The 24,965-nt window shown below is 40.5% G+C and overlaps 3 protein-coding genes across 4 annotated transcripts; 2 read left to right on the forward strand and 1 right to left on the reverse strand.

The window, feature by feature from the left end:
* The first annotated feature begins 503 nt into the window (after positions 1-503).
* LOC141596581 (uncharacterized) lies at positions 504-2,704 on the forward strand. Its single transcript, XM_074416783.1, has 3 exons — positions 504-1,175; positions 1,378-1,488; positions 1,998-2,704. The coding sequence occupies exons 1-3, from the start codon at positions 646-648 to the stop codon at positions 2,434-2,436; spliced, it is 1,080 nt and encodes a 359-aa protein (XP_074272884.1). The 5' UTR covers positions 504-645; the 3' UTR covers positions 2,437-2,704.
* A 1,170-nt stretch (positions 2,705-3,874) lies between these two features.
* Positions 3,875-7,232, reverse strand: LOC141596582 (uncharacterized). 2 transcript variants are annotated; one of them, XR_012522514.1, is made up of 2 exons: positions 4,630-7,232; positions 3,875-4,118 (listed from the first exon to the last, which is right to left on the reverse strand). XR_012522514.1 is itself a non-coding variant. In XM_074416784.1 (1 exon), the coding sequence occupies exon 1, from the start codon at positions 7,172-7,174 to the stop codon at positions 4,919-4,921; it is 2,256 nt and encodes a 751-aa protein (XP_074272885.1). In that variant the 5' UTR covers positions 7,175-7,232; the 3' UTR covers positions 4,397-4,918. The 2 variants fall into 2 exon arrangements, 1 of the variants encoding a protein (XP_074272885.1); XM_074416784.1 differs by lacking the exon at positions 3,875-4,118 and having other exon boundaries at positions 4,397-7,232.
* Positions 7,233-23,117: 15,885 nt separating this feature from the next.
* LOC141594869 (uncharacterized) lies at positions 23,118-24,371 on the forward strand. The gene has a single exon (XM_074414855.1). It carries the CDS (start codon positions 23,118-23,120, stop codon positions 24,369-24,371), a length of 1,254 nt encoding a protein of 417 aa, XP_074270956.1.
* Positions 24,372-24,965: the final 594 nt, after the last annotated feature.

Consider the following 24,965-nt stretch of genomic DNA (forward strand, 5'->3'; position numbering starts at 1 on the left):
CAAGTAGGCTCGGGATTTCTAGACCTGAAACACGTCACTACTAATGACGTGTTTTGTGAAGGAAACACGCCATTAGTAGTGGCGTGTCTTTACAACAATTTTTTTCCTCAACTGACTAAACTTAAAAAAAAAAAAAAAAAAAAAAAAAAAATTACACAAGACACGCCATTAGGGGTGGCGTGTTTCCCCTCCGAAACCCGCCATTCCCAATGGCGTGTTTGTTTTAGTCCATTTTTTAATGAAATTTCTTTCCGTACTCATTATAAACACGCCATTGGTAGTGGCGTGTTTTAGGTCCAGAAATCCCGAGCCTACGTGGACACCATTTTGACAAATATTTTCAAAACCGACCCAAAATACCAAATATTTTATTTTTGACCATTATTTCAAAAATGGATTCATTAAACGACCCTAAATACTTCATTTTTTTTAACACCTCTCAACCTCAATAAAAAAAAAAAAAAAAAAAAAAGCCATTAAAAAAACATATCCTAGAGCACTATCATTTCCTCACACCCTTTTATAACCAAACAAATCACACAACCTCTCTCTACATTCATTTTATCCTTACCCCCCTACACTCTCCAAAAGTCAGCGCCTTCATTCATCCTCCTCTTGTCTCCTCTCTTCTTCCTCCCACAACAAATGGAACCTCCTCCAGATTGGGATCTCCTTGCTGTCGTCCGTAGCTGCTCTTCCACCACCTCTACCACCACCACCGTCTCGCCTTCGCATGATCTTTATTTCTCTCCTCCACCACCACAACCACCTACAACTCTTCCTCAACATGATCAACTGTGTTTTTCACCTACACCTTCTACAGCATGCTCTTCAAGTTCTGTTCTCTTCGGGTTTTCTACCCCGTTACCCACGACGTCGTTTTTAAACCAAGAGCAGCAAGACATTTACACCACCACCACCAACAACAACAATAACAACAACAGTAGTTGTAGCTTTCAAAGTCCTTCATGTTCTTCTATGAATACTCCTATTTCCTCATGGTCTTCGTCGATTCTTGTCGCGCAACAACAACATCAACAACAACGACAACAGCAACTAAGATCAGTTGTCAAACCGTCTCAAGTTATATTTGGAACATCTTCTCCTACAATTACTACTACTACTACAGCTAGTACAAGTGGTGCTACTTCTCAAAATCACAAAACAAGAAAAAGGTGAGATTTTTCAAATATTTCAAAAAAAAGTTTGATTTTTGAGGATTAACCATGTTTTAAAATGATCAAATCCTTAATGGGTTTGACTTGAATGTTTTTTGTGTGTCCAGAACTTGAGTATTGGGAAGGGAGATTCAAACCCGCAACCTATTGTCACAATACCACCGTCTTAATGGGTTTGACTTGAATGTTGTAAATACAGGAAGAGTTTGATGAAGAAAGTGTGTCATGTACCAGCAGAAGGTTTATCTTCTGACATGTGGGCATGGAGAAAATATGGTCAAAAACCCATTAAAGGATCTCCTCATCCAAGGTCAGCTAAATCATTTTATTTAATTTATCTCCCAAGTTTTTTTTTCCTTCATTTTGTTTGATTCCAGAATAAGTCAATATTTATATTATTGTATTATATTTCCAGGAAATGTAGATTATTATTGAGTTTAATCATTCAATTAAGCATATTCTCTCAAAAACTTTAGAAAATAAATAAATTATTTTATTAAAAATTTACTCTTTCCTTACTTTATCAAGCCAAGAAATTCTCACCATTATCACTAATTCTTCAAGAATTGTCTAAGAATCTTGAACATTGTTTAAATCTTTCTTTTAATAGGATAAACAACAAAAGAAGTAAGTTCTAGGTCATTAATCTACTAATGGAAATCCACCTACCCCAAAAAGAAACACAGTTTTATATCTTGGCAGCTTAAGACGGATAGTGTCCCGTCTTCAATGAGAATTTGTGCTATCTTGGATACATGCATGATGCATGTATGAATTGTGACATGTAGATTAATATGTTTTAATTGTTGAAAAAAACAGGGGATATTACAGATGCAGCAGCTCAAAGGGATGTTTAGCCAGGAAACAAGTAGAAAGGAATAGATCTAACCCCAAAATGTTGATAGTGACCTACACATCTGAGCACAACCATCCTATTCCAACTCACCGCAACTCGCTGGCCGGAAGTACTCGTCACAAGCCGGTAACGACCACGTGCTCCGCCCCAACTACCACCAGCATCGAAAAGACGAAGACAGAAGGTGAAATCTTGGTGAAGGATGAAGAGGATAATGACATAGGAGGGTTATGTGACTTGATACTCAATGATGATTTCTATGTTGGATTTGAAAAGATTGATGGTGGTAGTGATGATAGTGATTGTTTTTCGGAACAATTCTCGCCTTCGTCGGAGTTTTCATGGCTAGGTAATGATGGTGGTGGTACCACCACCACAACAACCGCCGCTAGCGGGAGTTGACTTTTTTTTTGTAGTGGTGGTGACTGGTGGTGATGGGGAGAATGTGAATGGGTTGACTTTTTTGAATAAATTGACATGATGCTCCACCACTTTGACAAACTTTTTATGCCTTTTTTTTTTGGAAAAAAAATGCTCAAAATTTTATCAGAATCTCATGTGTAAGGTCATAAGGGTATTGTGAAAATGTAAGTTAGTGGAGGATACAGTAAAAGTTAGAGATATATGGGAAGACAAGGACATTGTTGGTAGAATCTTAACCAACACTCTGTAGAGGAAAAAGGGGAGGCTGATTGCATATGCTTAGAGTAATTATTTTTCTTTTATTATCAGAACGAAAAAGCGATATATTAAATATTAAGTAGTCGTAGTAGTAATGTACGAAGTAATGTACGAAGTACTGTATTATTTAGCAATAATATAGGTAAAGCTAATTCATGGCATTATTTGGAAAAGGGAAACAAATTAATACTTCTGTATATATTATAATTTTCATTATCAAATTGTTTTTTTGTCTTTGTCTATACAAAGTGATTATCGAACATAGTTAATTTTATGCTTGTTTTGGGGTAATGGGATGGAATCATTTTCCGTCTTTTTGGTGTATAAGAGGATTCAAATATTGTTGGTGAAAACGGATTTTAATCTCACGTCATGTCATGTCATAACTACGGAATACTTTGTAATTTGACGCTATAGCTAATTTAGTTAATATCGACTTAAAGAGTAATTTGTGTTTGTTTAAATAATCATCTCAACTTTCTGCCCTTTTCATTTTGCAAACTCTTATCCCATCTGCATACTGGGTAAATATTTGACCCATTTTACACTTAAGATGGATATAACGGTCTAAAAGAGACCAACTATTCATTTTGAGGGGAGAATATATTTTTTTCTGGTTATTAGACTATGAGAATAAAATTGGTAGGGGCACAAAGGACAGCAATGAACTAAGATCTACAGTCTACTACACTACTGCAGAACTGGTAGTCTATTCTTATTTCTTAGAGCATATACTACTTGAAGGGGAAACTACCCATATTTCACAATAGTTCCCTCCAATCATGAATATCGGGAAGAAACTTTACCACTCCCACAAGGCCATAAGGCCCACAGTTCCTTTTTGTGTTGCCTTATGAGAGTATAGTGAATCAGTGATACTCATTTTACACAAAAAAAAAAAAAAATTTAAAAACAAGTGTTCTAAAAATGCGAATGCAAAAATAATCTACCCGTCACCATAAATATTAGGAATAAAGATGATGTAATACTCAAGTGGTTAAAACAGAGGTACTGGACATTAGGCCTCAAGTTTGAATCCCGACGCCCGAAAAAAATAAATCAACATTAGGAGTACGAGTATATTATAAAAGCAAAACCCAAGTTATTTTTTTTTTTTTTTTTTTGTGGTGAGGAACCCAAGTTATTAAGAATGCTAATAAAGCCGCGCAATAAAGGATTAATTGAAAAAAACATGTCTGAGCAAACTGAGGTTAAAACATGGAAATTTACCTGCATATGGGATGCCCAATCAACTAGGAAACTGTCTTGAGAGATGAACGGCCTTGAATAACATTGCCAAAGAGCTTCTTTCACGACCTTTAGACAAACAGGATTCTTGTGACAAGAATGTGTGGAATAGCAATGAAGCTGAAAAAGGTGTTAACTTCATGAGACTTCAAGTCCTGTAAAGCACAAAAGAGCATGAACGCTAGCTGCAAAGTGAACATACGTCCAACATCAGTCGTTCACTGCCGAATCTGGCGTGATATGATTGTATGCATGCAACCAAGTCATTAAACCCGTTACTTGACGAGCAAAACAACATTAAATGGTTTGGTTGTATTCATATACGCATGTCATTCCTGTGACTGATTTTGCTACAGTCAGATACTGTAAGCGTGACGTGAAATTTATCAAACCACAGAAATATTTTGAGTTGCATAATTTTAGGACAAAAATATTGAAGCACGCACAATGAAACCTTGATTTTTAACCATTGCATTGCTATCATACAGAATGAGAGGTTTCCACTACAGTCTACAGCATCATATAACAATTGCAGATAATAGTTCTACTCCTTATATCTGCAAATTTTATGGCTAACCTACTGTCGATAAGCAATACAACTTTCAATTATCGGGTAAATTCAACTAAAATTAAATAAATTTAAGAAGCCCAAAAAGGAGAACTCACAACTACATAGCTATAACCCAGCATCTTTCCCATTTGATTTCGCTAATGCTTGAACCACATTGATTTTGTGGAAAAGGTATGATAAAAATGAAATATTGAGACCGAGGGACCTGTCAGTGGCAGAGATAAAGCCCAGCAAGGGCCACGTCCCCTTGGCTTGGAATAACTACATCGTGCAGCTAGCAAAGGAAATGTCCCCTCTCCCCACCCCCAACAAAAAAAACATTATCGGACATTACTCTTCTGGCCTCCCAAGCTCTTATTTTCTAGCTTCACTATTGCGCTTTGTCTAACTTTCCTGGCCTGAAGAAGAAGCATTGTCCCCTTCCACAAACCGTCTCAATTTTTCAGTTTCACCAACTCCGGAGAGCCATTGTGTGAGCACTTTCAAAGTTATATTGTCAGGGCTACAACCCTGTTCAGTCATTCTGTCCATTAGCTCAAAAGCCTTTTCTAGACGATTCTTCTCACGCAAGGCTTTAAATAAAGCATTGAAAGTATTGGCGTTCGGCTTCACACCCTTGCCTAGCATATCATCAAGGAGTAATAGAGCGTCCTCTACCATATTGTTTTGGCAATGACAGTGTATTAAAGTATTATATATCACAGTATTAGGAGTAGTTGTTCTAAAGCACTTAGCTTCCCTGAATATCTTCATGGCTTCGTTAAGCTCTCCTCTCGAACAAAAGGAATGAATGAGTATTCCATAAGTGACAACAGTAGGAACAATGTTCTCTTTTATCATCTGTCTAAGTATAGTACTCGAAGTTTTCAGATCGCCAATCTTGCTGAAATACGAGATCAGAGTATTGTAAGTGATACTATCAGGCTTAATTCCATCAGTCTCCATATCTTTCAATAACTGATGAGCTTTATCTACCTGATTAGTCTGGCAGAACCCATTGATCATCACATTATAGCAACCAATGTCGGGAAAAAATCCAGCACTTTTCATCTCCAATAGAATTGTTTCGACTTCATTCATGAGACCAGCTCGAGAGAGGCCGGAAATCAAGGTATAGTAAACAATGGCATCAGGTGAGCATTGCCCTTTCATTTCAGCTAACAACTCCATTGCTTCACGGACATTATTCACACCACAAAAGCCACTAATTAGAGTCGTGTATGTTTTTGCATTCCCATCAAGCCCTTCTTCTTGCATTTTACGATAGAACTCAAGTGCATCACCAGCTCTTCCATGTCTACAAAAACCGCTAACCAAAATGTTCACTGTGACGATACTAGGTTCCACTTCTTCCTTGGCCATTTCTTCGAACAATTCGAGAGCCCTATCAATCTCCCCTTCCTTACAAAACCTATCAATCAAACAATTAAATGTAATCGTTCCAGGAGAGCACTCACTTTCTGATCTCATCCTTCTCATCATCGCTAATCCTTCTTCAATACGACCCACCTTACACAGTCCATCAATAAGATTATTGTAGATTACTACATCAGGCTTAATATCAGCATTTATCTCTCCCCGTCTTATCTTCTCGAACAAATCCATTGCTTTATCCACTCTCATCGACTTACAAAGATGATTGATACTAATCCCTAAAGTCACAATATTAGGATGTATACCTTTCTCTTGCATCTCTTTCATCAAACAATTCATCTTGTCGAATTCACGAGCTTTATTCAAACCCGTCAACAAGGCATTGCATGACGGCACTTCAACCGGACCACCCAACTCCATAACAGTTTTTAGCATACCCCAAGCAGTATTAATCCTCCTCATCTTACACAACCTAGAAATCCATTTTGTCAGACTAATCGAATCAAAAAACAACCCACGCCTACCAAACTTCGCCACCATCTCCAAATTCTCCTTCTCACTCACACACCTCCCACACTCCTTACCACGAAACAACGCTGAAAACACAATCTCCATAGTATTCCCATCCGGCAAAACCTTCGAATTTGGTTCAAGCATTTCATCAAGCACTTGGAGTGCATCATCCAATCGCTGATTTCGCACCAACCCATCAATCATCACATTACAAACATGCACATTCCTCATCTGGGGTTCCAATTCAGCGTAAATCATCATCAATTTATCAACCATTCCGTATCGACTCAAACACCTCATTAAATGGGTCACAGAATTAACACTCAAACTAACTCCCCATTCCATAGCCTTTTCATACACCTCTAAAACCTTGTTATCGCCACCGGTTTCACGACTCGCAAGCTCAAAAACAGCTTGGAATGCAAAAGACAGCGACTTTTCATCTGGGTTTTTCGGCATTGATCGAAGATGTTCAATAAAATCAAACCCAATTGAATATGAATCCAAACTACGCACAAGTTGGAGGAAATTATCAGATGAAAGAGAGGAAATTGATTGAGAAAGTTGGTCATTTGTGCTCCAAGTTTGTTTGTCGTTGGATTTGAGGAAGTCGATAATTTGGGTTATGGATGAAGGGAAATGATTATTAGGTTTTTCTGTGGCTAAGTGAAGGAATGAAGAATGGAGTTTAGTATAGGGTTTGAGTAATCGAAGGAATTTGGATGATTTGGGGTAAATTGATGCGATGTTCATCTTTTTGTTCGTTCCGAGGGATCAATATGCAGCCGCGCGAATAAGGGTCAGAATTTGAAAAATACTCCCTCCACTTTCCTATTTTCACCCCATTTCCCTTTTTTGGCAAATTATCTATTTTCATCCCATTTCTTTTCTTTCCTTATTTGGACTACCTTTTTCATTCTTTAATCATTCTTTTCACCTCACTTACAACTCTTTTATTACTTTTTCATTCTTTAATAATTTTTCTTAATATGCGTGTAGAAAGAAATGGGGTGAACAAAAAAAAGTGGAGGGAGTATTAAACTAGTACGAAATATATATGACTACGGAATGCTAACTACTTCCTTCTTTCCAATCATTTGTATACAAATAAAATGCTCATCACAATGATATAAATGATAAACAAATAAATGAGATGAAAATAACATTCTTTAACAAATACGGAATATTATTTTCGTATTGGCTGGATTAGAGGTGGCTACTAGCGGGTCAGCTAGGCCCAGCCATCAAGCCACCTCCCTTTGACTCGTACGTGACTTTGAAAATAAAAAGTGTATACCAGCCCTTCATTGTAACTCACGTTGTAACTCACAACAATTATGAACATGACTAATTGTTTAAGTTTAGTTCTCATCGGCTTAGCTTGGCCAAAATCGTCCATGACTTTTGAAAATAAAAAGTCCAAACCTTATGCTTAGCTTGCCCAAATCCTCTTCACGAGCCCGGGATAAGTAGAGCCAACTCGGCCCGGTTTTTCCTTTTCCATGAGTCGTTTTAGGTTCAGATTGGCTCAGCACGGTTAGCCATTGAGCCCGTCTTGCTTGGTCCAAGCTTAACTTGTGACCACCTCTAGGCTGGATTGAGCGATTTTACGCTAATGTACTGGAAATGATTTAGCGCTTTTGATGAGACTACAAAATTAAAGAAAAACGGGTGTAAACGGTGGACGAGCAAATATTGGAAAATTGATGAGTGATTTCATTGATATGGCCATTATTATGCTCGGGTAGAGATGGCCACGAGTCCTTTGGGGTTCGTCGGGCAACCTAGGTCAGGTCAAGGTTGGTTACGTTCACCTGACCATGCACATGACCCGGGAGAGGGCGTGTCGGTCTGCAATGTTTTTTAACGGTCTTTGGATAGGTTAAGGAAGGTCCGGGATGGGAAAGCTCGACCTCTACCAAGTCGGGGATAAATAGGTTGTTAGGGGTATTGGAACTTGATGACCAAGTGACCAAGCCAGGAGAACACAACGACTACCATGTTGGCCACCTCTACTCCTTTTTTTTTTTGATAAGGTAAAGATATTTGGTTAATCGAAATCAACAGATAGCATCCTCTCGGATGTGAACGGTAAACGAAAGTAAAAAAAACTTTCAAAATACCACAGAAAAACATAATAAGACCAAGAAAAATGAAGGCAAACAGAAGACTCTCACAAAGAAAGTCTAACTCTTCAAAAACCCAAAAGAGAAAAAAAAATCAACTTTGAAGACGGAAAAAGGCAAGTCTACATATCCCAATATTGAATCTGATAAGTACTAGCAATACCTTGAAATTACTAACTTACTGATAAGTACTTTTGTTTACTGGGCTCACCAAAATCATGTCCAGTCTCCGGTCAGAACTGGGACGGTCGATTTGGACCTTTGAACAAACCCAGATCCAAAGATTCAAGACTTACAAAAATGGAAGACAGAATTAAGAAAAATAGCTACTATTACTGTTTTGCTTTAATTAATCAAATGATACTAGATCTAAAAAAAATTCTCTTAAAATTCTTGATTTACACCATCATTCTTAAGATATTATGACTTAAGAAAGCTCTCCCGTGCTAAATTGGAGAGTAAAAGAGTCAAATCTTAGAGAGGTAGATGTTTTGGCAGGGATATCACTGATCTAGGATATCCTGCCAGGGATTTATAAGTAGGGTGATCTAACTCAAACAACTTGCCTGACTAGTAATGTTAAGTGAAATAACAACTAATAAATAATGACACAAAGATTTTATACGTGGAAAAACCCTGGGAATAAGGGAAAAAACCACGGGCATAAAGCCAGGAGTGATTGTTACTATGATTTTAGATAGCCTGACAGAGTATTCGTATATCAGGCGTGACAGGCTAAATTATATTGCTTTATGAATACAAAACTGTAAGTAAAAATGAGGGTGTGCCGAATGAATCTTCTCATTTCATCTTCTCTTCTATTTATACTTATTCTTCTAGCCTCCTCTTCTTTCGTTTAGGGTTTCCTGGTAGATAGGGCTTGTGCCCTATTTACCCGGAGGTGGTTGTCATTTTATTTGGCCGTTGCTTTGACTGCTTCCTATATCTTTTCTTTCTTGAATTGGTCTTCCTTTTTTGTAGGGAATATATATAAACTGCCTGTTTGTCGCCTGCAATAGCCTGGTGCTTTTCCCTTTCAGGCTACTGGTTATCTTTTGCCTGTCTTTCATCAACTCATGTTTGGTGCCTGTCTATACTTGATCAATGTCTGGTTTCAGATGTCTTTTGCTTGGAACTCGGCTTTGGTTGTTGCCTGACCTATGTCAGGTCAGGCAGGATAATTTTCGGACCAACAGTAGAAATCAAGAAATTTCTAAAAAAAAAAAAGATGAAGAGGATGTGCTAGATGGGGAAGAAAGCCAATAAAAGAATTCAATACCCATAATTCAATACCCAGTACTCAACTCATACCTGCTCAATATCTGCTCACCATCCCCGAATGGATCACCGCAGGTTTTAAAACAATAAACCGGGGTCGGTACTATTCACACAATCTATATAATCAATAGTACGGTAATCAAGACAGCTCAAGCAGTCTCACACAATCACCCACTCCAATCAATCTCTGTCACCGACTGTCCACTGGACCAACCCTGCCAGTGGGGGACCGCAGCCGTACCCACCAAATCCCCGCTCATCGTACCGAGCGATAACCTTGTCCCATTATTGTGCACATCCCCTTCCGTGGCGGGTTCCACGAAGGGCGAAACTAGGGCGTGAAGCCACTCCCGCAAGTGACTCCACTCAGCCGAGAACGCATCTCGAGAACCAGAGACAAACAATCACAATTACAATACAACATCAACAACCGTCTGAATCAATCAACAATCATTAACTACAGCACAATCACCACACATTATGTAAATACTACTGAGTAGGGAAACCCTACCTGGAAAGCACAACAATCAGACGATCTCACAGCTGATATCAAAATGCTTCCTCTACGAATCCTCCTCCTAATATACAAGCACATAATCACTACCAATCATACAAACAACAAAACCCTCAAATCCCCAAATTAGGGTTTCACCAACTTTAAAGAAACATTATAAAAACGGTATATAGGTCTTACCCTCGACGCAAGGATCACAACGGTATAAAGAAAGGTAGAATCCGACCTTCCAAGCTCCGGGATTTGCCAACAATGCGATTAAAGCGAATGACGTAGTTTGATTTCTCTTCTCACAGTGATTAGGTTTTAAAAAGTGTTTTAAGAACAATGACGGAAGTATTATATACTCTAATCGCATTATTAACAAAACCCGAGAAATCATCCCCCGTAAACCGGCTACTCGATCGAGTAGCTAAGGTACTCGATCGAGTGCCCCCTTACTCGGTCGAGTATCCACGTTACTCGATCGAGTGCCCCCTTACTCGGTCGAGTATCCACGTTACTCGATCGAGTACCCAACAGGTCAGAAACTATTTTAAACTGCAACTCGCCCTTACTCAACAGAGTAAGGCCTACTCGATAGAGTACCCAGAGACTCATAAATACGTAGTATTACAGTTGCTGTCAGCATTGTCTGCCTTGTAGCCTTTGTCCTCTTCCAACCTGATATAGCCTATGGCTAATGCCTGGACATCTTCAAAGGTATGACAGGGTTTCATGGTCATTGCGTCATAGAAGTCACCGTCCGTGGGTAACCCTTGCTCGAAAGCTTCCACACTGCTCCAACATCACATCCGGGGACCGAAACTTTTTCTTTGTTGAATCTTGTCATGTAGGATCGATTGATTCTCCAGGCTTTTGTTTAATCTGTATAGGTCACTGGATCTCTTTTCTAGTTCCTGCTCTGCAAACCGATGATTGAAAGAATTGACCAGTGTCAAAGCAAAGGACTTGATGCTTCCATTTGGCAGTTTATGTACCATTGTAGGGCAGGTGTCCGTTCGTGGTTGTTCCAAATCCCTTACACATGCAGACTTGACGTAGTTCATGGGAATTGATGTTGCCAAAGCATCCTTTGCTTGTAGTAGGCAACATGGTTTTGTGGATCTGTGGTCCCATCATAGATTCTCATTGAGGGAACCACAAATTTCTTTGGCAGGTCTATTTTTGCTATTTCATCCATAAAGGGTGAATCAGCATAGCTCTCTGGATTTGCTTCTTCAATTGGGGTAGGAACTCGTGGGATCTTCTCAAATCTGTCATGGAGTTTTTGGATTTCCTGGAGCATAGCCATCATAATGGCTGTATTGGTTTGATCCGGTGGGTTTTCTTCATTTTGGAGTTCTTCTGAGTCTGTTTGTTCTCCTGTCTTGGACTTTGGTGGAGTAGGAGTGCCAATATTGGAGAAATCAATATTCCCGATGATTGAGGAGAATGGTGTGCAGTGAACTTTCGGCTTTGATCCTGAAGTTTTCTCTCCCACTTTAGTTTTAGGTGGATTTCGACTCTTTCAATTTTGCAACTTCGCTTCACTGGGCCATTTTTTGTTTCAACTGTTCTATTTCCAACAATGTTGTTTGGCGTGACCGATTGTTGCTCAATGCTATCTCCTGCCATCTCTCAAGTTTTTGTGGTGTTAGGTTATGGATTTTGATTGTTTTTTAGCTAGATGCCCCACGGTGGGCGCCAATTGTTTTGGCAGGGATTTCACTGATCTAGGATATCCTGTCAGGGATTTATAAGTAGGGTGATCTAACTCAAACAACTTGCCTGACTAGTAATGTTAAGTGAAATAACAACTAATAAATAATGACACAAAGATTTTATACGTGGAAAAACCTTGGGAATAAGGGAAAAAACCACGGGCACCAAGCCAGGAGTGATTGTTACTATGATTTTAGATAGCCTGACAGAGTATTCGTATATCAGGCGTGACAGGCTAAATTATATTGCTTTATGAATACAAAACTGTAAGTAAAAATGAGGGTGTGCCGAATGAATCTTCTCATTTCATCTTCTCTTCTATTTATACTTATTCTTCTAGCCTCCTCTTCTTTCGTTTAGGGTTTCCTGGTAGATAGGGCTTGTGCCCTATTTACCCGGAGGTGGTTGTCATCTTATTTGGCTGTTGCTTTGACTGCTTCCTATATCGTTTCTTTCTTGAATTGGTCTTCCTTTTTTGTAGGGAATATATATAAACTGCCTGTTTGTCGCCTGCAATAGCCTGGTGCTTTTCCCTTTCAGGCTACTGGTTATCTTTTGCCTGTCTTTCATCAACTCCTGTTTGGTGCCTGTCTATACTTGATCAATGTCTGGTTTCAGATGTCTTTTGCTTGGAACTCGGCTTTGGTTGTTGCCTGACCTATGTCAGGTCAGGCAGGATAATTTTGGGCCCAACAATTGCCCCTTGTCTGCTTATTCCATTATTGGGTCTGGCCAGGAATAAAGAGATAAAAATTTGGGCCAGGTGAAGGATTTGTGCAGGGATTCTTTATCGGATTAGAATTAGTGTTTGATTCAACTTCTTGTAACAGTTACTTGCCATAAATAGGGTAGGTTCACAAAACCCTAGGAGAGTCATGATTAGTCTCTACCACTTGCTTTTCTAGCCGTTTTAGATTTGCGGCTATAAATATCCTGTCTTTGTCGTGTTTGTCTTCACATTCCAATCTCCAATTTTCTTCTTTCTCTTTCTAAAAAAATCTCTCTTTGCAAAAATTCATTTTTCAGAAAAATAAGATATGGCTGGTGGTAGGAGAAGGACAACAACTTCCAAAGCTCCTGCTGAGGCTGAAGAAGTTCCTGTTGAAGTTGAAATGGTTTCTGCCGAGGTTGAGAAGGTCCCTGATATCATCCCTGAGGATGATGTGGTGGAGGTTGTTGCTGCCCCAGAGATTCTGTCCATGTCTTATAAGGGGGTTGAATATACTCCTATTAGGGCTTTGGCGGCTTCTTTTCATGAAGCCAACCAACTAAAACCAGCTTTTGAGCATTATATAAAGGGCAGGGGCCTTATTCCTCATGGGGCTGAGGTTTGGATTCTTGAGAGCGGTCCGGTCATGGCTAATTGAAGTAGTCCAGGTTGGTTCTGTATCTTTGAGTGGGCGTTCAGGGGTGGCTGTCAGCTTCCCCTTTCTCCTTTCAAGACTGAGGTGATTAGGGCTATCAGGGTTCCCCCGTTTCAACTCATGCCAATGGTCTGGAAAATTGTCCATTCTGTTGAGCATTTGTGTTCTAAGCATAAGTTGGTTATTACCCTGGATGACTTCAAGAATGTTTATCATCTGAAGAGTCATTCCACTGGAAGGTTTAATTTTTGAGTCAGGTCAAAGATGGCTCACCTGATTACCAACTTTGATTCAGGGGATGATAAAGGATGGGCTCAAACCTATATATTTATCAAGGCTGATTCAATTGCCCCTGACCTGGACTATCTTAATTACCCAGCTGTTGAAGAAGGTAATTTTCTTTCCTGCATTATTTTTGGTTTGGTAATAATATGTTTTGGAGAGTTTACTTACTTTGTCCATGCCTTCTTGTAGTAAATGATTGGGTGAATGATCCTGATGCCGAGGGGCGGTGAATGGGATAGCAGCGTTTATGGCATTGCACGAAGAGGAGAGGGCGTGGTCGCCTGTCTGGGGGCAAGCTTCCATGCCTCGTTTTAAGAAGGCTAAGTTGAGTACATATAAGCCAGTGAAGAGCACTAAGGTTCCAGGGGCGTCTTCGTTAGGGAGTAAGTTCTTTTGCTTTGTTTTGTCATTCTGTTTCTTGTATTGGACACGTGTTTATATTGCTGATTTAGAAACTCGTCGTGCGCCTACCAGTGGCTTCGCCAGAATTGCTAGCTTTGGTCCTGTCTCTGGTGAAGGCGGGGGTCTCTCAAATTACAGAGGAGAAGTCAAAGAGCGGTGAGGCTACGGGAAGTGATAGTCTTGTTCAAATTCGGGGAACCCGTGCGGGGGTTCGATTGGCATCGCTCGAGAAGGTTGTGGATGAGAGTGACCGTCCCGAGAAGAGGAAAAGATTGGATGAGTCTTCGTGGGAGGGGTTCACGAGGTCAGGGGGGTTAGGGCTCGTATGGATGAGGTCCAGTTTGCCAAGGAACAAATTCAGGCTCAGGCTTTTGTGGTTGATGATCCCTACTTCAAGTATCAGGCAGAGGATGCTTCTACCCGTACTTTGGCTGCTATGTACCGTTCCAGGGACTATGCTTCCAACCTGATTACCATGCTTCAGGAGGTATACATTCCTTGTTTTTGGCTTGTTTATTACGGATATTTTTTCTTTTTTTGTGGCTCAGATAGGCATTTTTTTTATTTTTTCTTTGTTTAGAATGTCAATGATATGCTGAGGAGCGCCTGTCAACTGGAATCAGTCCACAGCCTAAAAAATACCCTGGACTGGGAGGTACAAATCTTGAAAAAAGATGCTGAAAAGTTTAAGGCTGAGTTGGAGGTGTCTAAGGCTGAGAATCATTCTTTAAAGGAGGATAATGAGGCAGGGAAGACTCGGTTGGTGGTAGAGTCTTCTAAGCTGAAATCTGCTCATGATGCTCTGAAAGCTCTTCAGGCCAAGTTTGATATTGCCCAGGAGGAATTGAAGGCTGAAAAGCAGGCTATGCAAGAGCAGTTAAAGGTGAATGAAGAATTGGCTGTAGAGAGGGATGAGGTTCAGGCCAGGTACAAAGATGCTGCACTGTATTTCTTTGGCAAGGGTCGTGTGGATGCCATGAAGGAGCCTGTTGAAGTCAGGCCTTTTTGAAATCTTGATCAGGAGTTGGCTGATCTCAATACCACTTATCCTGAGCTTTGTAAATTACATGCTGACGAGGAAGTGGATTCTCCACCATCCAAAGGAAAGAATAATGATGCTGAAAGGGAGGGAGATGAAGAAGAGGAGGCTGCTGATGAGGGAATTGGCTCTGCTACAGCTTCCAAGGCGGGCTAGTTTGTTTTTTATTTATTTTGTGGAATTTTGTGTCGTTTTGGCCTATTCAAGGGGGGATGTTCCCTGAGCAAACAGTTTAGAACTTGTTTTTGTTGGTTTTTGGGTATTTCCTGGGTAAACAGTTGTTCTTTCTGCCTGGGAAGGGTATATTCCTGGGTAGGTATTAATATATATATCCTTTCTTCTCTTGATTTTCTTGCTGTGCTTGACAAAATTTGTGCCTGTACATTCATGTAGCATTTTTCTGTTAGAGTAATGCCTGTCAGGAGGGCTTATGGCCCCAATTCCTGTGTTTATGGGGAATGGTGGCTCTGCTTGCCTGTCAGGAGGGCTTTAAAATGAGGGTAGTTGCCGGTCAGGAGGGCTTATGGCCCTCAGCCTGTCAGGAAGGCTTATTTTGACAAGCACTCTGGTCTATTCCACCATTGTATTTGCCTTTTTATGTACTGAGCTCAGTTTAGTTTTTAGGTCAGGCAGGCAGGTGCCAAATTGTAGAGCATTTTTACAAAAGCTATTCAGGTTGGGTGGAGTGGCCCTCAATCCTGAACATTTGTTTAAGTCTAAAATGTAGCATATAACTAGTGAAAAGAAGGCGTAAAACAAGTTTTCAGGATTGAAATAAAGTTTTAGACAAAGGTAAGAATAACAAAAAAGAGTTTTTAGCACATAGCAGGAAGTTCTATTGACATGTATATAGAGTAGGTAGTTTTACCTGCTTCTCAAATATGAAATAGTTTCAAGTGGAAAATGTTCCAGGATCTGGGGATCATTTCTCCTTCCAAAGTTTGTAGCCTGTAAGCTCCTTGTCATACTATTGAATCAATTAGGTACGGTCCTTCCCATGTAGAGGCCAATTTGCCTGCGTTTTTTTCTCTAGTATTGGGGAAGACTTTCCTTAGGACTAGGTCTCCCTCTTTTAATACTCTGATGTTGACATTTTTGTTGTAACTTCTGGCTACTGCCTGTTGGTAGGCGGCTATCCTGACTTTGGCTGCATCCCTTAGTTCTTCTGTTAGGAGCAGGTTATCTTGCAATAGGGGCCTGTTTTCTTCTATGGTGTTCAAGCTGCTTCTGGTAGTTGGCTCATGAATTTATGTTGGTATTACTGCTTCACAGCCATAGACCAGGGAATATGGTGTCTTGCCTGTGGCTGTTTTGGGTGTGGTCCTGTCAGCCCACAGGACTAAGAGGAGCTCTTTTGCCCATCTTCCTTTTCTCCTTTTCAGCTTTTTCTTCAGGCAGCTGATTACTACTTTGTTGCTTGATTTTGCCTGGCCATTGGCTTTTGGGTAGTCTGATGTAGATGTAACTAGGTTGATATTCCATTGTGCACAGAAGTTTGCTGTTCTCTTTCCCACAAATTGTGTACCGTTGTCACAGACTATTTCTGAAGGTATTCCATATCTGCATATGATATTCCTTTTGATGAATGATATGACATCCTTTTCTTTGACTTGCCTGTAAGAGTCTGCCTCTATCCATTTGGAAAAGTAGTCAGTCATTGCTAGGATGAAAACTTTTTGTCCAGGCGCTTGAGGTAATTTGCCTACTATGTCCATGCCCCATTTTATGAATGGCCAGGGGGCTGAGATGGAATGTAGTAGCTCTGATGGTTGGTGGATATAAGGGGAGTGGATTTGGTAGGCTTCACATTTGGAGCTATATGCTATACAGTCAGCTCTCAGGGTTGGCCAAAAATAGCCTGTCCTAAGGACTTTGCTTGCCAGACTTCTGCCACCTTTATGATTTCCACAGTATCCATTATATATATCTTCTATGACCTGCCTGGCTTCATTTGGTTCCAGGCAACGTAGGTAAGGTCTAGCCTGAGACTTTTTAAACAACGTGTTATTTATAATGGTATAAGTGGATGCTTTGATTTTCAGGGCCCTTGCTTCACTTTTATCTTTAGGGAGTATCCCCTGTAAGAACCAATCATAGTAGGGTTTGGTCCAGGAGGTTGTGTCTTCCTGGATGGGACAAATTTGATCAGGCCTTTCTATGGTTGGTTCCAATAGGTGGATGATGGGTATTTTATCAAACACAGCAGGGCTGAAGTTTGATCCCAGGCTGGCTAGGGCATCCGCCTGGGTATTTAAGTCCCTTGGTATTTGGTCAATGTCAAAGGTTTTGAATTTTTTGCAAAGGTTTTTGACATATTCTAAATCGAGCATCATTTTTGAATCCTTTGTTGCATATATTCCTTTGACTTGGTTGGAAATTAAGAGAGAGTCAGTTTTTACCTTGAGGTTTGCTACACCGAGTTCTATACATACCTTAAGTCCAGCAATCAGGGCTTCATATTCAGCTTCATTATTCGTGGCTTTGAATTCACAACTAATAGCCTGTGCAATTAGGTCTCCCTGTGGTGATTTTAGGACTAGTCCTAGGCCAGTGCCTTTCATATTTGTTGACCCATCTACATGGAGAGTCCATTCCTGGTCTGTCTTATGGGTGTCAAGGTGATAGACCTCTTTTATGAGGTCTGGTTCTAGGGTAGGACTGAATTCAGCCACGAAGTCTGATAATGCCTGAGACTTAATTGCCGTCCTGGGTTCAAAGGTTATATCATAGGTGCTAATTTGTACTGACCATTTTGCCATTCTGCCTGACAACTCAGGCTTTCTCAGGACAGATTTGATAGGCAGGTTGGTTCTTACAATAATTGGGTGACTCTCAAAATAAGGTCAAAGTTTAGTGCAGGACATTACTAAAGCAAGTACATATTTTTCAAGTAGGCCATACCTGGTTTCTGCGTCTAGAAGACTCTTACTTACATAGTAGACTGGATGCTGTTGGCTATCAATTTCTTTGGTCAGGACTCCACTTACTGCTGTTTCTGTGACAGATAGGTAGACCGTCAGGGGTTCTCCTCTGTCTGGTTTGGCAAGTAGTGGAGGTGTAGTCAAGTATGTTTTGAGCTCCTGGAAGGCTGTCTCGTGTTCAGGCAACCATTTGAATGCCTTGTTCTTTCTGAGTAGATCATAGAATGCCTTGCACCTTACTGATGATCTGGAAATGAATCTATTTTGGGCTGCAACTCGTCCTGTCAGTTTTTGAATATCCTTGACTGACTTGGGAGATTCCAGTTCTAGTATGGCTTTTATTTGTTCTGGGCTGGCTTCTATTCCTCTTTTGGTCACCATGTAACCTAGGAATTTGCCTGAAGAGACTCCAAAATGGCATTTGGATGGGTTAAGCTTCATATTAATTTTTTCCAGGATCTTAAAGGCTGTCTCCAAGTCCCTGACGTGATCTTCAGCCTTCTTTGATTTGACTACCATGTCATCAATATAGACTTCCATTGTGTCTCCTATTTGGTCTTTGAACATTGTATTGACCAGGCGTTGGTATGTTACCCCTGCATTTTTTAGGCCAAAGGGCATTGCTGTGTAGCAGTATATGCCTCTTTCTGTGATAAATGCAGTATGTTCCTGATCAGATGGGTGCATCTTGATTTGGTTGAATCCACTTGAGGCATCCATGAATGTCAGGAGTTCATGCCCTGCTGTAGCATCCACCATTGCGTCTATGTGTGAGAGTGAAAATGGGTCTTTTGGGCAGGCTTTATTGAGGTCCGTGTAATCTACACAAACCCTCCACTTGCCATTTTTCTTTTGTACCACCACTACGTTGGCTAGCCAGTCAGGGTACATGACTTCTCTTATCATTCCCATGTCCAATAGTTTGTCCACTTCTTCATTAATGATAGCATTTCTTTCAGCGGCAAACTTTCTTCTTTTCTGCTGGACAGGCTTATAAGACTCATCTATATTTAGTTTATGCGTAATAATATTGGCATCTATACCGGTCATGTCAAAATGTGACCAGGCAAAACATGAAGATTTACTTTTAAGAAAACTTACTAATTCTGGTCTGATGCTATCAGGGACATCAGATCCTACCAGTACATGCCTGTCAGGATACTCAGGGTCTAAGATCACTTGATCAGTTTCCATTTTGGTTTCTGCCACATGAGTTGTCCTGACAGGGTACTGTAATTGCTAGGCGAGAGACTTACCTGCCTTGGAAGGCTTTAGTGACTCAGTATAGCATTCCTGGGCAGATTTTTGTTCACCTTTTATGGTTGCTACTCCCCATTCTGTTGGTATCTTGATGCACTGGTGGTAAGTGGAGGGTATGGCCTTTACATTGTGGATCCATGGTCTTCCTAATATGGCGTTGTAGGATGACAGGCAGTCCAAGACTCCAAATTTTTCGTATGAGGATACTCCTTCCACATATGTGGGCAGGTGTATCTCCCCCAAGGTGTTTCTTGTTTCTCCACTGAACCCCACCAGGACATTAGATTTCTTTATGATTTGGCTTTCATCAATCTTCATTGCTTTAAGGACATCAAGCATGATCAGGTTTACTGAACTGCCTCCATCTACCAGGATCCTCATGACACGTGCAGTTCCTATTTGCATGGTGATAACCAGACTGTCATGGTGGATGTCTGGAATGCCCTGCATATCAAGTGTCGTCAAAAGTAATTTGAGGTAAATTGCTAGGTTTAAAAGGAGATTTCATTTTTGACTCCCTGACAATTTTCTTTGCAGCTGAACTGGTCAGGCCACAAATCTCTGATCCTCCATTGATGAACTTGACTTCATAGATGGGTGGTGAAGGGGGTAAGTCACGTTGTTGCCTTTCTGTGTTCCTTCTTGTTCCATCATCTTCCCTGTTCTTTGTTGGCATCAGGTCTTTCAAATATCCTTTCTTTAGTAGGTAAGCCACTTATCTGCGCAGTCCCAAGCATTCTTCTGTTGTGTGCCCTATATCCATGTGAAATTCACACCATTTGCTGGTATCCTTCCTTGGGTTGGGGTTGTCTGACTTTTTTGGCCACTTGACAATGTCTCCCATATGGTCAAGTCTTTTGATCAGTCCTGCAATGTCAACGGAGAAGTTATATTCTTGGAAAGGTGGATAAGTATAGGAGTCACCTCGTTGTTCATGTGTATAGTTGACTTCTGATCTGTCAGGTCATGTGTAAGGAGATGGCCTGGAACTGCTTCCTCTATGGTTAAAACATTTTCTGTTGACTTTGTCATATCCTGAGTTGCTGTAACACCCCCATACTCCAAGTGCCTTACCAGGACCACCCAGGTATAATGATGCTACCATCTCGGTTACCCGAGGCAATGATAATCAAATAAACAATAATGAAACAACGTTTAAATAGAAATACTTTAGTGAAAGGTTACAATCCAAAAACCAAACCAAAATACGAATACATGTCTCAAACCAACTGTCTAATCAGCTAACTGAAATGTTTATGAAGACTACTAAGCTACAACGGAAGACTTCTATCATCAGACCGTGGCACATCCCAGCTATCCCAGTACTCAACTCATACCTGCTCAATATCTGCTCACCATCCCCGAATGGATCACCGCAGGTTTTAAAACAATAAACCGGGGTCGGTACTATTCACACAATCTATATAATCAATAGTACGGTAATCAAGACAGCTCAAGCAGTCTCACACAATCACCCACTCCAATCAATCTCCGTCACCGACTGTCCACTGGACCAACCCTGCCAGTGGGGGACCGCAGCCGTACCCACCAAATCCCCGCTCATCATACCGAGCGATAACCTTGTCCCATTATTGTGCACATCCCCTTCCGTGGCGGGTTCCACGAAGGGCGAAACTAGGGCGTGAAGCCACTCCCGCAAGTGACTCCACTCAGCCGAGAACGCATCTCGAGAACTAGAGACAAACAATCACAATTACAATACAACATCAACAACCGTCTGAATCAATCAACAATCACTAACTACAGCACAATCACCACACATTATGTAAATACTACTGAGTAGGGAAACCCTACCTGGAAAGCACAACAATCAGACGATCTCACAGCTGATATCAAAATGCTTCCTCTACGAATCCTCCTCCTAATATACAAGCACATAATCACTACCAATCATACAAACAACAAAACCCCCAAATCCCCAAATTAGGGTTTAACCAACTTTAAAGAAACATTATAAAAACGGTATATAGGTCTTACCCTCGACGCAAGGATCACAACGGTATAAAGAAAGGTAGAATCCGACCTTCCAAGCTCCGGGATTTGCCAACAATGCGATTAAAGCGAATGGCGTAGTTTGATTTCTCTTCTCACAGTGATTAGGTTTTAAAAAGTGTTTTAAGAACAATGATGGAAGTATTATATACTCTAATCGCATTATTAACAAAACCCGAGAAATCATCCCCAGAATGGGCGGCTACTCGATCGAGTAGCTAAGGTACTCGATCGAGTGCCCCCTTACTCGGTCGAGTATCCACGTTACTCGATCGAGTACCCAACAGGTCAGAAACTATTTTAAACTGCAACTCGCACTTACTCAACAGAGTAAGGCCTACTCGATAGAGTACCCAGAGACTCATAAATACATAGTATTACAGTTGCTGTCAGCATTGTCTGCCTTGTAGCCTTTGTCCTCTTCCAACCTGATATAGCCTATGGCTAATGCCTGGACATATTCAAAGGTATGACAGGGTTTCATGGTCATTGCGTCATAGAAGTCACCGTCAGGGTAACCCTTTTCGAAAGCTTCCACAACTGTTCCAACATCACATCTGGGGATTGAAACTTTTTCTTTGTTGAATCTTGTCATGTAGGATCTGATTGATTCTCCAGGCTTTTGTTTAATCCTGTATAGGTCACTGGATCTCTTTTCTAGTTCCTTGCTGCTGGCAAACTGATGATTGAAAGAATTGACCAGGTCAGCAAAGGACTTGATGCTTCCATTTGGCAGGTTTATGTACCATTGCAGGGCAGGTCCGTTCGTGGTTATTCCAAATCCCTTACACATGCAGACTTGACGTAGTTCATCGGGAATTGATCTTTGCCAGCATCTTTTGCTTGTAGTAGGCAACATGGTTTTGTGGATCTGTGGTCCCATCATAGATTCTCATTGAGGGAACCACAAATTTCTTTGGCAGGTCTATTTTTGCTATTTCATCCACAAAGGGTGAATCAGCATAGCTCTCTGGATTTGCTTCTTCAATTGGGGTAGGAACTCGTGGGATCTTCTCAAATCTGTCATGGAGTTTTTGGATTTCCTGGAGCATAGCCATCATAATGGTTGTATTGGTTTGATCTGGTGGGTTTTCTTCATTTTGGAGTTCTTCTGAGTCTGTTTGTTCTCCTGTCTTGGACTTTGGTGGAGTAGGAGTGCCAATATTGGAGAAATCAATATTCCTGATGATTGAAGAGAATGGTGTGCCAGGCTGAACTTTCAGCTTTGATCCTGAAGTTTTCTCTCTCAGCTTTAGTTTTAGGCTGGATTCTGACTCTTTCAATTTTGCAACTTCTGCTTCAGCCTGGGCCATTTTTTGTTTCAACTGTTCTATTTCCAACAACTATTGTTTGGCGGCAGCCAGTTGTTGCTCAATGCTATCTCCTGCCATCTCTCAAGTTTTTGTGGTGTTAGGTTATGGATTTTGATTGTTTTTTAGCTAGATGCCCCACGGTGGGCGCCAATTGTTTTGGCAGGGATTTCACTGATCTAGGATATCCTGTCAGGGATTTATAAGTAGGGTGATTTAACTCAAACAACTTGCCTGACTAGTAATGTTAAGTGAAATAACAACTAATAAATAATAACACAAAGATTTTATACGTGGAAAAACCCTGGGAATAAGGGAAAAAACCACGGGCACCAAGCCAGGAGTGATTTACTATGATTTTAGATAGCCTGACAGAGTATTCGTATATCAGGCGTGACATGCTAAATTATATTGCTTTATGAATACAAAACTGTAAGTAAAAATGAGGGTGTGGAATGGGGAGCCCCCAGACCCAGGCAAATGATAATTTCTTCTTGGAATATTCGGGGTCTTAATGATCCAATAAAACAGCAGGAAATAAAGGGTTATTTAGTTAAGAATAAAGTGGAGGTGTTTGGACTTCTGGAAACTAGAGTGAAGATTACTAATTCTGCTGCTATTATTAGGAATTTCCCTTTCTATTCAGTTCTTAATAATTATTCTCACCATTACAATGGTAGAATTTGGGTGTTTTTGGATTCTAGGAAAATTACTCTTCTTAATTCTAGATTCCATGACCAGCTTATTCATCTGCATCTTCTGCATCATTTTTCAAACCAGACTATCTTTGTTACTATGATTTATGGTAGCAATGATGGTGGAGATAGATACAGGTTATGGGAGGAGCTCAGAAGTGTGGCGGGTACTGTCACTAATTGGATTGTTCTTGGAGATTTTAACATTGTCAGGAGTCTGGAGGAAAGAATTGGTCCAAATCCTCCTTTTCTTACTGAAATTATGGCTTTCAACCAATGCTTATTAGATTGCTCTCTTGATGATGCACATAGTTTTGGTCTGGAACACACTTGGACTAACAAAAGGGAACCTACAGCAAGAATTTGGTCTCGGCTAGATAGAGTTCTTCTTAATTCTGACTGGTTGATTCAGTTTCCTATCACTCATGTTCAGGTTCTTCCATCTGGCATTTCTGATCATTCCCCCTTATTGGTGGAGGTGAAGAATGGATACAAAGTAAGGAGGCAGTTCAGTTACTTAAATTGTTGGGAGGATCATAAGGATTACAGAGATTCTGTCACTGCAGCGTGGAATCTCCCTGTCAAAGGCAATCATATTTTCAGGCTCTTTACTAAATTAAAAAATGTAAGGAGTAATCTGGTCTCTTTGCATAAGAATCATTACACTGGTATTTCTCAGAAGGTCATTGTAGCTAGGAAGGAATTGGAGATGAGTCAAAGAATGCTACAGGCCTCTCCTTTGGATCCTGTTCTACTGGAGCATGAAAAGGAGTTATTGGCTAGGTATTTACTTCTTAGAAAAACTGAAAGAAGTTTTCTCCTTCAACGGGCTAAGATTCAGGATATCAAGTTCAAGGATGCTCCTACTAGTCATTTTTTCTCACGAATTGCTGTCAGGAAGCACCAAACTATAATAGGGAAAATTCTGGACATGAATGGTAATACTAGAGAAGGGATACAGGATACTAATGATGCTTTTGTGGAGTACTATACTTGGCTATTGGGGCAGAGGAAACTCACCACTAGTTTGTCAATGTGATACTTGAGGATGGACCCAGAGTTCCTGAATCCTCCTGGAGATCCTTGTGTGAAGTGATAGATGATGCTGAGATAAAGTCTGCTCTCTTTTCTATGGATTCTAATAAGAGCCCAGGTCAGGATGGATTTTCTGTCCAATTCTTTAAAAGTAATTGGAGTATTATTCAGGGTGAATTCTGTGCTGCTGTGAAGGATTTCTTTAGGAAAGGTGTCATGCCCAAACAGGCTAATACCACAATGCTGGCTCTAATTCCTAAAAAACCAGTGGTGTCCACAGTTATGGATTATAGACCTATTGCGTGCTGTACAGTTTTCTATAAGACTATCAGCAAGATTATTTGTTCAAGATTGAAAACTGTGTTGCCTGGGATTATTGGGAAGGAACAAGGGGCTTTTGTTAAAGGAAGAAGTATTTTTGAGAACATCATGCTAACTCAGTCTTTGGTTAAGGGATATGGGCAGAAAGGAGTCTCCCCTAGATGTATGATAAAGGTTGACATAAAAAAGGCATTTGACTCCTTGCAATGGTCCTTCATTGAACAAATGCTGAAAGTTTATCAATTCCCACCTCAGTTTCAGAAGTGGATAATGGATT

Source organism: Silene latifolia, chromosome 8 (assembly GCF_048544455.1).
Source record: "Silene latifolia isolate original U9 population chromosome 8, ASM4854445v1, whole genome shotgun sequence".
Lineage (NCBI taxonomy): Eukaryota > Viridiplantae > Streptophyta > Magnoliopsida > Caryophyllales > Caryophyllaceae > Silene > Silene latifolia.

Coding starts and splice junctions, on each gene's coding strand:
- LOC141596581 (XM_074416783.1), top strand. CDS start 646: ATGGAACCTCCTCCAGATTGGGATCTCCTTGCTGTCGTCCGTAGCTGC. Junction 1,176..1,377: donor AATCACAAAACAAGAAAAAG/GTGAGATTTTTC, acceptor TTGTAAATACAG/GAAGAGTTTGATGAAGAAAG. Junction 1,489..1,997: donor AAAGGATCTCCTCATCCAAG/GTCAGCTAAATC, acceptor TGAAAAAAACAG/GGGATATTACAGATGCAGCA.
- LOC141596582 (XM_074416784.1), bottom strand. CDS start 7,174: ATGAACATCGCATCAATTTACCCCAAATCATCCAAATTCCTTCGATTA.
- LOC141594869 (XM_074414855.1), top strand. CDS start 23,118: ATGATAATTTCTTCTTGGAATATTCGGGGTCTTAATGATCCAATAAAA.